Raw genomic sequence first — 14154 nt, 5'->3', positions numbered from 1 at the left:
CGCTCGTCCCTGCCTGGTGAGAATAAGCAGGTCTCGGAAACCAGCTGCACTTTTGTTTTTGACAAGCTTGAGGACAGTATCAGACTCATTATCAATGTTTATCCCGGTTTCCTTTCTTTCGTTACAATGAATGTTTTCATTTTGTGCTGTGGCTGGTAGATTTGTCATCTGATGAAAATATAACAAGGGTTTAATGAGCAAATTCTGCACGCATCAAACATCAAAATAAAGACACAATAATATGTAATAACAGCATGACATTGCACATCGGGCATATATCACAATTATACTTTATATTTTAGGGACAGAATATACTTATTGTGTACAAGTCTTTGCATCAAAATAAGACTCATAAAAAGATTCTTCAGTGTGTTTTCTTTTTGCCCGTTAGACAAAGGTTTCTCACTGACTGCCGCTGCAGGATGCACTCGTGCAGCGACATAAAGCCTCCCAAAACGTGAAGCCAAAACATCTCGATCGCTGGCTGTTAGTTTAGAAAGCGCTTGATTTGATATGCAGCAAAGTTTCCTTTTAGCGGAGCACTCCTTCTAAACACCAATATCGCAGACGCTCATGTTGATTTAATTGTGGGAAGCCAAAATCGTGCTCACGATTAATATTTGATTACATGTGCAGCCCTAATTGCACACAACATGGAGGTGCAATTACAAAACCACAGAAAGAGACAAAGGCCCGGGGGTGTAGTGTTACATGTTGTCATCAAACTTTCAACCTGAGAGGTGCAGCAGTGATTGATATTATCTTTTGATCGCTGTGATAACTTTTCAGACGCATATGACTTTGATCATCGTTCCCACTGAGTGTTGCCTTGTTCTTATGTTGTAGATATGACATCCAAACACAGGATTTTGTATGATATAATGAGACTAGATGAGACTTGACTAGACGTGTAGTGTTTGGTGAAACTTGGATTTAAATACATCAGATGGGCTGTCAATCGATTTGAATATGTAAGCGTGATTAATCACATGATTGTCCATAGTTAATTGTGATTAATCTCACATTTGTTATCTGTTCAAATGTACCTTAAAGGGAGATTTATCAAGTATTTAATGCTCTTATACACATAGGAGTGGGCAAATATGCTGCTTTATGCAAGTGTATGTATATATTTATTATTGGAAATCAATTAACAACACAAAACAATGACATAGAACCCATTTTCATTCACATATCTAGAGGTCAGTGGTCAAGATACATGTGTAATGTGTTACCCACCTGTCACCTCTCCTCTCCTCTGCCTCCCCCCTATCCAGAGGCGACGGTGCTGAGCTACGACGGCAGCATGTACCTGAAGATCATCATGCCGGTCACCATGCACACGGAGGCCGAGGACGTGGCGCTGCGCTTCATGTCCCAGCGGGCGTACGGCCTGCTCATGGCGACCACCTCCAAGGAGTCGGCGGACACCCTGCGGCTGGAGCTGGACGGAGGCCGCGTCAAGCTCACCGTGAACCTCGGTAGGCCCACCGTGATCCATCGTGGTTGTCCCCCGCTAACCTCTCCCATACCCCACCCCCTTGTCTCCTCGCCTTCGCTCTGTATTTTAGCATCGTGTAGTGCAGAACTCGGAGGGATGGTTTGACATTTTGAGTTGTTTGTTTTCCATTGTCAGATAGGTTGGGTGGGGAAAAGCTTCTGAATTTGTCCCTCAGTTATGTCAGATGTGTTTTGTATGATAGAGCACACTTCATTCAGTTTAATAGCTACAGTTGGCGGTGCAGGAAGCGAACAAGCTATATTCTGCCCATCACTGCCCATTGGTTTAAATCAGTGCTTGAAGTGCCAGTACTACTACTTAAGGTGGTGTGTTTAGTGTTAATAGTTAAAGTGCTTTCCTGTGTTATTTGTAGTCTATAGTCGGGTATCATTCAGGTCCCCATCCGGATGTTCCTACATATTATGCAGCAGGATGAAGAGACATATTCTCAATTTCAACAGTGAATAAAATATACAAGGAAATGTTGGGTTTGGGGTCCCTCCCCCAAGACAATTTGAAGGTGTTTGACTTAAAACTATGCATCATTTTGGACCATTATTATTATTAGTTAAATGATTATATTATCATTTACACATATAACAGCCTTTGTCTGAACATTTAATTAAATGTTTGCCCGAAAATCATCGAAAGAGCAAATTCAGAAACCTTTTAAAATAATGTTGTGACAAACAGTTTGCTAATTATTTTACAAAATACGCTGGCACTGCCGTTAGGAATCTCCCAGAAAACATGATATGGAGAGGGCAGAGAAGAGTACTGGCAGCTTGATAAAAGTGCCGGTGCGCAAGAAAAAGTCACGATACACCAAAGAGTAAAATGAAGAAGTGCAGGTAACACTTCAAGCACTGGTTTAAATGAGAAATGTCATCAGTGTTCAAAGGCTGTTTATTTGAGAAAACTGAGGTACAAATACAGAAACTTCTCCTCCACATACTGATTAAAGTGCTTGCTGCAGGAAAATAAGACTAAAAGTAAAACTGTAAAGGTATCCTCCTCCTGTTCCCCCCCCCATCCCCTCTGCATCCCCCTGCGAAGCCTCATAGCACCTCCTCCAGTTTAAAAGCTCCATCTCTAACAGTATCCCCGGCCCGATCCTGAGCCTTACCCCACTACCTAACCTGTCTCTAGAAGCTTCTAGGTGGCCTCGCTCCTGTGGCGCTCCTCCTCGTGGTTCTGCTTTATTTCGTGTGGAGTTAGCAGCAGGGCTTGTTGGCTCCACTTCGGCCCAGCGGCGGTGCTAAGACGAGATAGGATCCCCTCATCATCAGTAATTACAGATGAGTTGGGTGTAAAGAGGTCTGGAAACGAGGCCAAGGTCAGTGAAATTGTAGAACAGGGTTTTTAAGATTTCAGAGAAGAGGTTAATGCATTCCCTCCAATAACTGGCTGCAGCGATGCAGACCTTTTGACTTGTTAAAATTTCATTGCGATGAATGTAAGTGCTCTGGGGGAGATGGGTACGACCTCCCAGCTTAAGGATACCTTAAGTCTGATCCTTTTTGAAGGAACAGCGATGAACCGGGAGGAGCGTGACAGAGGTGCGCCCTGGAATATGGGAGTTTAAGCCACCGTAGAGACAGGAAGTGGGGGCGGGGCGGGGGTGGCCACTTCTCTCTCTCTTCTTCTACTTCTCTTTCTCTCATTCTTCACTCATAAACACCTCACCTGGCCAAAACTCGGAAGATGGAACTTTTCATCCCTTCAATGGCCTGTATGTCTGCGGCCCTTCAGATCAAACAGTCAGAGAGACCGGCTCACAGCTGGAGTCGTCCCACGCATTTCCACTGTCCAATGGGGCCACAGCTTGAACCACACACTTGCGGCTAATCCATAATAGCCGTAATACACCTATTTCCCCATTCCTCCTGTTTTCAACGGGGCTTAACTGACACCTGAAACAAGCCGACTGACACCGAGGCTCCGCTCGGGATTCTCTTGGCTCTTTTGCGAGGCAATTAATTAACAACTAAAGTGAAACGCATCAGCGAGGAATATCTGTTAAGGCTTTAATCCGTGTTAAGATAATTAAAATCCTGTTAATGAATCACGAGGAAAGGCTATAATTGGGCAGATTTAGCCCTAATGGTATTTATTAGTGATAGATAATGATGATAACCTGCTCAATGTGTCAGCTGAAGTCGTCAGATGACAACTGGCACACTCTACGTTCTATTTATTGATTATCACATCCGACAGGGACGACTTTTAGGTTCTTCTTTCAGAAAACGCTGCTGCTCACCAACACGTGTTTCCCTGAAACGCATTTTATTGGAACCGTATTGGTGTCACCCCCCCCCAGCTCTCTACAGCGTGGCGCCGGTCCCTGGCTGTTTGTGTCCACTATTCTGTAGCGGTTGACAGCTCGAGACCACAACCCAGCCACGCTGCCGCATGCACACACAGTTCACAGCCACTAGATGGGGCTGAAGAGTTCAAGATATTCAATGTGGAATAATAATTTGATAGTTTAATGATCCCTGTAAAGGAAGTGTCATCCAAAGGGAAGGTCAAAGGTCAGGGTAAGCTACATAGCAGGATTGAGTCTCCTGTTGTACCAGAGTGTATGTTTACTGACTGCTTTAACCCTTCCAGTTGAAGGACAAAGCTTCTGACAACACAGCTTGTAAAACGACAACACTCTGCGCTGTGTTTTTGCAAATAGCAGTAGAGTAGGGTCTTGTTTCTTGCGGTATGTGTGCACCAGGCGTGAGGTGGCTGGGTTGTGCAGATCACCCTTTCTTGTCATTTACACTGTTGGGTTTCTCATGCTGCCCAGAGTGCTGCAGAAGGCAAGCGCATCTCAAATCGCTGGGAAACGGGGGACTAAAGTTAAAGGTGCAAGACAATGCATCTGCTCTAGAGAGCGCACAGCAGACGCAGGATAACAAAAAAAAAGTTATTTTTATACACAGTGTGAGCATAATGGCTTCACAGTGTTTATTTGTAGTGAATAAAACAACCACCTGACGTTATTTAAGCCGTCTAATTCTGGCAAAAACATGTGATGCAGTTGGAATTATTAGGCTCTATCTGACTTGTTTAATGAAGTTAATCGTATGTTTTAGGGCTGTCGATCAATTAGAATAGTTAATCGCAAATTAATCAGACATTTTTTATCTGTTTTTATCTGTCATTTGTTTTATTTAAAATTTTAAAAATAAAAATAAAAATATAAAATAAATAAAAAAAATGCAAAAATAAATAAAAAATAAATCAATTAAATAATGATAAAAATATATATATAAATATATATATATTAATGTATTTATTTTTATCATTATTTAATTGATTTATTTTTATTTATTTATTTATTTTATATTTAATTTTAAATGTTTGTATTTATTTAAGTATTTAAGCATATATTTCTTTATTTATTTCCCCAAACTTACTTCACTCTAGCTTTAAAACTAAGCCCGCTACAACCTAAAAATTGCAAGTTGCTTAAATGCATTAAAGAAATTAGTGGCATTAACACAAATTTGCATCAACGCGTTAACTTTGACAGCCCTAATATGTTTATGATACGTGATCACATGCTTTATATAGTGATTTATAGAGGAGAAAACAACAGATTTTTTACATACAAATATTTTAAAAAGCATAATGGTTTGCCAGATGGTACGTTAAATCTCTGATACTCAGTATTTCACAACTCCACTTAATACAGATAGAGCCTTATAATTCCACAATTTGCATTTTCTGTAATCACACGCAGCAACGGAGCACTTCACATAGTTTCTTTCTATCACTATGTTGGCATTGCTCTCCTACTGTACGGACCCCGTGGTGTAAGCCTTGCCTTCTGCTGTGCTCCGTGGGTACCGGGTGGACGGAGGGGTGGATGATGGGATTGATGGAGGAAAAGGGTGATCCTGACTCAGAGCCTGTCCCCGGATGGTGGCCCCAGAGCAATGCTTGGTTGTCTGCAGAATGTACCTTGAAGGATGTAAAATGTCTTTTTTTCTCTTTTATCCTCTTTCTGTCTCTTTCTTTTATCTCTCTCTCTCTTTCTCTTTTTTTTTTCTTTTTATTTGATCTCACCATTTCCGCTCTTTCTCCCGCCAGATTGTATCAGGATAGACTGTAGCCTCAGTAAGTGGTCCTATCCATTTTTCTGACTAAAATGTATCTGTCTTTCTCATCTTGATTGTGTGCAGTGGCCCTTTTCTGCTTCCTCATGACCTCATGATGAGTGACACCTCTCTCATTACCCCACGTCACTCTTCCATATCGCCTTACCTTCCTTTTCTTTTTCCATTACACATAATTTCCTCTCATTGCCATCTTTTAGTGTCGTTCTTACCACCTTCATGTGTGTGTTTCCCCCCATCTTTTAAGTCATATTTTTCCATTTATTTCCATTATTCCTGTCACTTTTATTTCCTTTTTTCTGACAGATTTAATTAATGTTTCACTCGCATAATTATCAGGATTATTCATCCCCCTCGCTTGCCTACCACACTCCGCTATGAAATTATTTCATTGCCTCTCCCCTGCTTATCACCCATTCTATTCATTTCCCTGCCAAAAAACACATTCAGAAAAGGGCAACTTGACACACCCGTTTGGATGTTCCTATTTTCTATGATGCGGCGCCGAGTCTCTCGGCTCCACTCGGCTGCACACACAGGTGTTGCTTGTTTTCTATGCGGGACAAACTGTAGTTTTGGCCCCCAGAAAGCTAATTGCTTATCCGCCGAGAGACGGCACCACCTGGTGCGTGCTTGTTTTCGGAGCAAGCTAATGTTTTCCTGCCCCCGTGCTGACAGAATGATAGCACACTGTTATTTCTATCATGGCCACTGGCAATTGAACAACTAGCCCCACAGGTAAGTGCTGCCAGACACGGTGACAAAAACAAAAAATGGAGAAAACCTGATGTTTGCCGCAATGTTTGTGTCTGTGTGAATGTTCTTTAAGTCTCATGATGTCTTTGTGAGGGTGGGAAGATGGGGGTTTGGCTTTGATTAAACCCAGCAGCTGAGGAGGTAGCATCACAAAGCCATTAAGTGCCTTTTAATTTGCTTTTCTCCCTTGAAAAGAGTGCGTATTTATAGAATTTTGACAAATATTTATACATATCATCAGTTTGCAGTCAGAATGATCAGTTTTGTATGGAGGACAAAACCTGCCAAAAAAATTAAAATAAATGAATAATTATATAAATGACTTGATAAATTAATATATATCCTTGTATTTTTTTTATTAAATTTTAAATGTATTTATGTATTTTTGCTTATTTTTTTTTAATTTTAAAATAGATGTTATAAATACATTTCAGCAATTTATAAAAATAAACACATAAATTAATAAAAGGGAAAATGAATTATTCATTTACTGCTCTGTTTTATTTCCCCTTTTATTTATTCATGCATTTAAAAATAAATAAAAATAAATACATATATAAAAAATAAATACATTTCAAATATAATAAAAAAATATATAAATAAATAAATAAAAGGGAAAATTAAACAGAAGAGTAAATAAATAATGTAATTCATTTTTCCTTTTATTTATTTATGTATTTATTTTATAATTTGTTTAAAATATTTATTACATAGATTTAAAATATATAGTTAAATAAATAATGCAAAGATACATACATTTTAAATTAAAAGAAAATTAATACATGGATAAATAAAAGAGGGAATTAAACAGAAGAGTAAATAAATATGGAAATTAATTAAAAACAAATAAATAATGAAATTCACATTTCTGTCACATTTTATCAATTGATTAATGGCTACATTTATTTTAATATTGTTTCTATGTTTAATGACATTTATTAATTATTTTTAATTTATTTTTTATTTTTAATTATGGCAGGTTCCATCCTCCATAGGTTTTGGGAAAGGATCAGGGTTTTTATTTTGTATTACTACTCTTATTGTGTAGTGGTAATGTTAAATAATCAGTGTTGCCAGTGAAAGGTGTCTCTGTAAGGTCATACAAATGTGTTGGCTTCGTGCTCTGTGCTTCTGCCGTATGCGCGTCACGTCCCTGCACTTAAAATTCACTTGAACGCTGTTTATGTCAGACTTTATGGAGTGCAATCCAAAAACTTCAAAAGCCTCCGCCAGGCATGGAAGTGGTCTCAGCGTATGACGAATTACACCACTTATTATGTGTGGAGCCACTGGCATGACACACATTCAAATAATGCTTAGAGGATGCCCGTACCTCGGGTCGACCACTAGATGTCGTACAAGCACTGTGGATAGCGTGTGATCGCCCTGCAGTAGGGAGGAGATGGAGACTGGAGCTTTTTTCTTTCTTTTCAACCCACCACAGGGCTCTAAGGCATTGCTCTGGAACTGACTTGGCTTCTGCGTGATTGTAAATGATCTTATACGGTGGTTGAGGTCACGGCAGATTTGTATGTTTTGATGTGACAAATGTTGCAGTCAGAGAATGTCACGAGCTCTCGCAGTTTTTCAGTTTCACAGATTACACATTCCAGCAGTCTTTCTTCATGCCACTATAATAGAAAGATTTTCTTTTAATTCAGCTGCTGTGTTTAAATATTGATGCGGTGTTTCACTGCTTGAGCAATAATCTATGGCACACTTGGAACACTTGGGTTTCGGCGTTTTATTTTTTGCGAGGAATATTTTATTCAACCTTTATTTTCTTTGGTTGACTGAGCGCCCTTGTACAGCGGTGCCCTGCTTCATGGCCACTCAGTCACACACCACACTCTATAAAGGATCCCAAAATATGAGTGTGTGAGAGTATAAAGGAGGGGGAGAGATTGTGTGTGGGAGAGACCAGAGAGAGAGAGAGAGAGAGCAAACCAGTGTAGAGCTACCGACTTGCAATTTATTCAATGCCATGACATCTCGCGGTCGATTCCTCCTCCAGAGCCCTACAGTAACTAAAGCCTTGAGTTTGAGTAAGAAGGGTACCAAAGTCTCTCTGCTGGCTGCTCCATGTAGATAGGTTTTCTTGCAGAGTAATACTATTAAAGGTCTTATTGATAAGGTTTTTTATGTAGACGAATATAAAAAAAAAAGGGAATAATAATAATACATCCACAGGACTTTTAGAAAGGTGCCGAATAACAGTACGGCTTTTCCTTAAAAAATATATTGTGAATTCATTTTTCATTTATTTTTTATTTTGACCGGGTCAAAATGAATGTTTTAGATATCGTAAGTTTGGTTCCCACTTCTACAAATGCTTGTGAGCCGATAGTATAACAACGTTGGTATCTCATGGTATCACTGGGTCGATAGCATTCAAGTTGCTAGTTAGTGTGGAAAAAAAATAGCTGAGTTTAACTTTAAGTGCCTGGCAACCACTTGTTGTGAAGTGAATGCAATGAAACGGGGGAAGGAGAATGTTTATAGAATTTATATTTTGATTACTCATGGACTGAAAAGGCCAGTGGATGGAGGGATTAAATATTGAATTCTGTTTAACCCTGATCTCTACACTAGAGGATAAAACAAAGTACAATATCTTGATCTACTAGTTTTGGGCAGAAATGGCTAACATGAATACAAGGCAACTATTGACACAACATATCAATAACAGAATAACAGGATTTTCTATCTTGATCTCATGATATCCAAAGAGATACAGTAAGACCACAGGATCCTCAGAAAAACAATCCATGTTTCATTAACTGCTAAAGGCCTTTACACACCGGGAGCGTTACGAAAATGCGAAATACCTGCATAATAAATAAACAAAATCAATATCTCACAATGCGAAAGCTCAGAAAAATCACTTTTTCGCCGCATAGTATTCACATTCTGTGTAAAGGTATGCATGACAGAAACAACAGTTGGAAAAACTATATTGGCATGCAAATTAATTGCACAAAAATTAATAAATAAATAAATAAATAAACGCCCCCGGTGTGTAAAGGCTTTTTATTTTTTTATTTTTTATTGGAAGAACATTGCAAGGCATATAAATTACAGAGCAAATAAGTAGTCTTCTATTTTTAATAAATGTTTTCCCTCCCACCTCCAACAATAAAGGAGATAACCAATACCAGACAAACATGCACATGAATTAATAAAACATGCAATATACACTTAAACACACAAAATAATACAAAACAATAATTAATAAATATTAAAACAAAAAAATTAAATAAGTGTAAGGATTTTTATAAGCCCTTGGTTTCTCCACTTTAGAACAAACTGTTATCATGCCTCATGTCAGAAGAACGTACACCTGCAAACCAAAAGAACAATGAGAACTAAAACGTATCAGAAGAAGAGCATACCGACTTCATTAGCACTCAGAAACAGTACTTTACCATTCCTCTCTTGTTTGTTGTGGCTTTACTACTTCTAAAACTACACCAGTTCAACTACTGACCTACTATTTGTATTTGTAGTGCGTCGTGTGTCTTAGGAAGTGAAGGATCAGCCTTGTGTTTTTATTGCACTACATCGCGACCCCGCTGTCCCACCTTAATGCGACTGGATATGATCTGGAAGCAGAGCTGTAGCCCTCAGCTCCGGTCAGGTCAGGGTATCAGGCTGATGATATCTGTTTGGAAGGTGGCCTTTCAGCAGCCAGCAGCACCTTCTCTTAGAGCTAGATGAGATGGGATTTGGCATGACATATGGCCAGCATGCGGGGCACGAGCACTCCGTCTGCTAATGTCGTGTCCTTTGGCCTGTCCTCCTGCAAGCTCTCACACCAGACAACATTGAGACATGCACAGTATCTGTGTGTGATTAAAGGTAACTAATTACAGTTCAGTATGTCAGCATAGTAAGCAAAAACTAAACTTAAAAATATGGGAATCATTGGCTTATGAAACGCTGTTTCACTGGACCAAAATGCGAAACATTACCTGACATTAACATATGATACCAGACAATGAAGAGCCAGGTATTTGGCAGTGTATCTCCTATATGTTACATAAAAGGACACAGGACTTTTAATAGCTAGACAGGATATTCATTAGAGATATCTGCAACGTCATTTTGCCTAGTCAAAACTCTAATTCAACATATCCCAAAGAATATTTTGACGAGGCAAAACTCTAATTTTAGATATCCGTAATTACATTTTGACTAGTACGTCCAAACTACTTTTTCCATTCATGTGTATGGGGTTTCTCATTACGGATATCCACAATTCACTTGCAGATAACCATAATTGAATTATGAGTCGTCGTAATTCCAGTTTCAGATATCTACAATTTAATTATGACTCGTCATAATTCCAGTTCAAGATATCTTTAATTCCCCTCAATTGTAGATATCTACACTGTCATTTTTAGATATCTAAAATTGAATTGTGACTTGTCAGAAAGACGTTGTAGACATCCCAAACTACAGTTACGGATAGTCAAATAGCAATTACAGATATCTAGAATTAGAGTTTTATAGGCGAAATGTCGTTGCAGGTATATTTGATTATGTCAGCAGCTACGACAAGTGGGAGGCGGAAGCTATTCAAACATACTATGGCGCTGCACTGCAGCTGTACGGGTTTATAAATAAAGTGTGTCTGGAGACAATACATCTACAATACGCTGTCAATTTCTACCACAACTGTCTAGCGAACAAAGCTCTCATTCGCCACAAATTCCTTGATGATGAGCTATATATATCTTGAATACAAATTCTGACTAGTCACAATGTAATTACGACTAGTCAAAATGCAATATCTCTAATGTTAATACCAGATAGTCAAGCCTAGCTTTTAAATGTTAAAACGGATGGCCATACTCTGTTGTTTTGCACATCTGTAACCACACCCACAGTGATGTCACGGGGTACCGGAGTACACTTCTACATCACTGCAGCGAGGCTACAAGTTCAACCGAGCAAAAACAAGAGTTTCAGGGTCCGTTAAGCTACTCTTTAAGTTACAACCCCAAGGTTTACATTGTGATGTTTCTTTCTTTGGATTGCAATTGACTATTTCGTTCAGAGGGTCTGTTGAGCTACAGTATGACAGCTACTGCTACTCATACCAACTTTTTGTTCCAAACAAGCCTACTCCTTACAACCTCTGGTAGAGTACTTCACTTTGTGTGAATGAGAGATTTCTATCCTATGGCCTTGCCTTTCATAGTTCTTTACAATGGAAATCTATGGCAGAAGAATGTTTTCTATATGAACATATCGACCAGCGGTATGAGATAGTGAGCTAACCTTGCTCCGAAAACGAAACCTGTGGTATCATATTAATTGCAAGAGGCAAACCAAGATAGGGAAACCAATCCTATTGATTTTCATTTAGCAGTAACTAAATACCTCAGTGTATTTTTTTTCCAGTGACCTACTCCTTATCCAATAGTAGTTTTCCACATAAGTGAAATTAGGTTCACATTTCTAGCTTTTTTTCTTAACTATGCCAGCAAGGATAGCACACTAATTATACCAGGAGATGAGTATATATCTATGCAATGTGGACGCCCACAATCACAGATGTACGCAACACGTGCATCCACAGATGCGTGCATCATTTGACACATATTGTGGGCAGAGAAATGAATCTTGCCCACACAAGCACGGTGTATTTCTGTCATTGGAGCTGTCACTTTCCTCAGTCTTAACTGCTTCCACCCAGGTTGTCAGGTTTCACACTCCCCCCACCATGTGTTTTGCACAGTCACGACTACTGGAACAAGTAGCACAGTTCATGTAGCCCTGTAACCGTTGTCACTGCAGATACAGGGCATGCATACTGCAGGTGTCACGGCCGTCTTATATCTGAATGTTTGGTTTGTTCGGTCTAATTTGTATTTGGAGTTTCTTACCGTGCCACCCCCCTGCTCTTCCTCGCTCGTCTCCGAGCAGATGGCTCGCTTACGTTCTCAAATATTGAATTTGAATGAGCTTAGCAATCGCTCACTTAAAAATCATGAGTCATCACATCCCGTCTCAGCCAAATAGATGTCAAAGATGAATATGCAGTAGGTACTAGAAGTTGCCCTCGACGCGCACAACAACCTACAGTTTGTGAAGTTTGAGCATGTATCAGAGTTAGACTGTATGAAATGCGTTTCGGAGATGCTCGGATTGGGATTTGATTTTTAAAGGCAATTTAATGCTCCAATGGAGGATAGCCCTTTTTTTTTTATTTAATGCTCATTTTATCCTCCAGAACCCCGGGCCAAATGTGATGCAATGAGCCAATAAGAGGGGTGTGTTATTAACATAATGCCTTAGATCTGTGCACCCTCCGAGATGGGTACGCCATTTGATATAAATAGATTTATGTTAAAACGCAATCATCTAGCTCAGCGATGGACAACAGAAATTAATTGCACAACCCCCAGTAGTTAACAAGTTTAAATATAATTAATAGTTGTCTGTGTGATACTAGTGCACTGTTAAGCACTATGGAGGAAACACACAGTATGGAAACACGTTGGATATGAGCAACCTGCCTGGATGTTGCAGAGAAATAGTGTGCACATACATAAATGTCTCCTCCGTGGATGCAACTTCATTTAATTTCCACGCATTTTATCATGTTTTGCTCTCCGCGTGTTCTAATGGGAATGAACCAAATGCCTCTTAAAATGTTAAACAGAAATGGCCTAATAAAGAAGTGCTTTGAAGCCTATATGAACTTCAAAGGAATATGTAATCCCAACGTTTTCCTAACTGCAGCTGGGATGGGATGTGAGAGTGCGTTTTTGTGTGGGAACGTCTGTGTGTGATGAATTGTGCTGTGTGTACATTGTGATGTACTGTGACCTCTAGCTCTCTCACTATGCGTAGTGTTGATGTGATGGTAGAAATTTACATCAACTGAGATCAGTATCTGTTACATAATCAAGGCCAGTTGCTTAGGAAGAAGTACAAATACAAGAATATGTAATTGGTAAATGCCAGATTTATTAATTATGACTCTAAAAACAAAGTATATCTCTTCACTTGCTACCAGCTTTTTATAGAATATTACTTAATATATTTAAAGAGGCCAGATGTAAGAATCAGAAATGGCTCGTTAACAGTGACAACTGTGGCCGTTAACGACGGTCAGCGTCCTGTTGCTTGCGCTTGTGCTCGAACTACATAGACGCGAGACAGCATCGGTCAAAACAGTGAGGCGACACGCACGAGACTGAATGTGATTGACAGCTAAAACCACAATATCACTTTATATCTCACATGTTTGGCAGTAATGTTAGCTTATGTGTCCAAAAGGAATTTTTCCAGCTCGGGGTCTGTTTTGATACCCAAAACCAAACGAAGGTCCCTCCATGAATCCAAGGCCCGGCTGATGGTGATCCTAGTTTTCCCCCGACGTTGGTCACATTCCTGTTTTGCAAGACGGGCGTTACTAGATATAACTTTGTTACCCCCCCATGACAACGTAGTACGCGGGTATGTAGCACTCCACGTGTCTGTCCTTCCGTCCTTCCTTGGGTCTGTTTGAATGTCACACTTTCATTTCCCGGAGCAGAACTCGGAAACTGTTTAACTTAGGAGCTTCACATTTGGTATGATGGTTGACAGTGTGGAGTTTGTGTTGGAGTCAGAGTTGTGGTGGGGGCTGGTCGCACGTTGGCGTTAGCGGACTCCATTTCTGACCGAACATTAGCTTTGTTTGCACACTGTTAACCCTGTGGTGGTCGGAGATGAAGAGAGTAAGTAAAGGCGCTCGCGAGCGTGCATGACGTCACATCCGTTGGATTTTCC

At 39.7% G+C, this 14154-nt stretch overlaps 1 protein-coding gene across 14 annotated transcripts in view; it reads left to right on the top strand.

The window, feature by feature from the left end:
- The window catches only part of nrxn2b (neurexin 2b), a 794249-nt gene that overhangs the window by 373875 nt on the left and 406220 nt on the right, over window positions 1–14154 (top strand). For 11 of the 14 annotated variants that reach the window (XM_037758114.1, XM_037758111.1, XM_037758113.1 and 8 more), the window contains 2 exons: window positions 1278–1481; window positions 5588–5614. In XM_037758114.1, coding sequence (XP_037614042.1) covers window positions 1278–1481; window positions 5588–5614 — 231 coding nt within the window. The remainder of the gene's footprint in view (window positions 1–1277; window positions 1482–5587; window positions 5615–14154) is intronic. The other 3 variants (XM_037758116.1, XM_037758115.1, XM_037758109.1) reach the window with 1 other exon arrangement.

The sequence above is a fragment of the Sebastes umbrosus genome, chromosome 22 (assembly GCF_015220745.1).
Source record: "Sebastes umbrosus isolate fSebUmb1 chromosome 22, fSebUmb1.pri, whole genome shotgun sequence".
Classification (NCBI taxonomy): domain Eukaryota; kingdom Metazoa; phylum Chordata; class Actinopteri; order Perciformes; family Sebastidae; genus Sebastes; species Sebastes umbrosus.
This window is presented reverse-complemented; position numbering and strand designations above follow the sequence as displayed.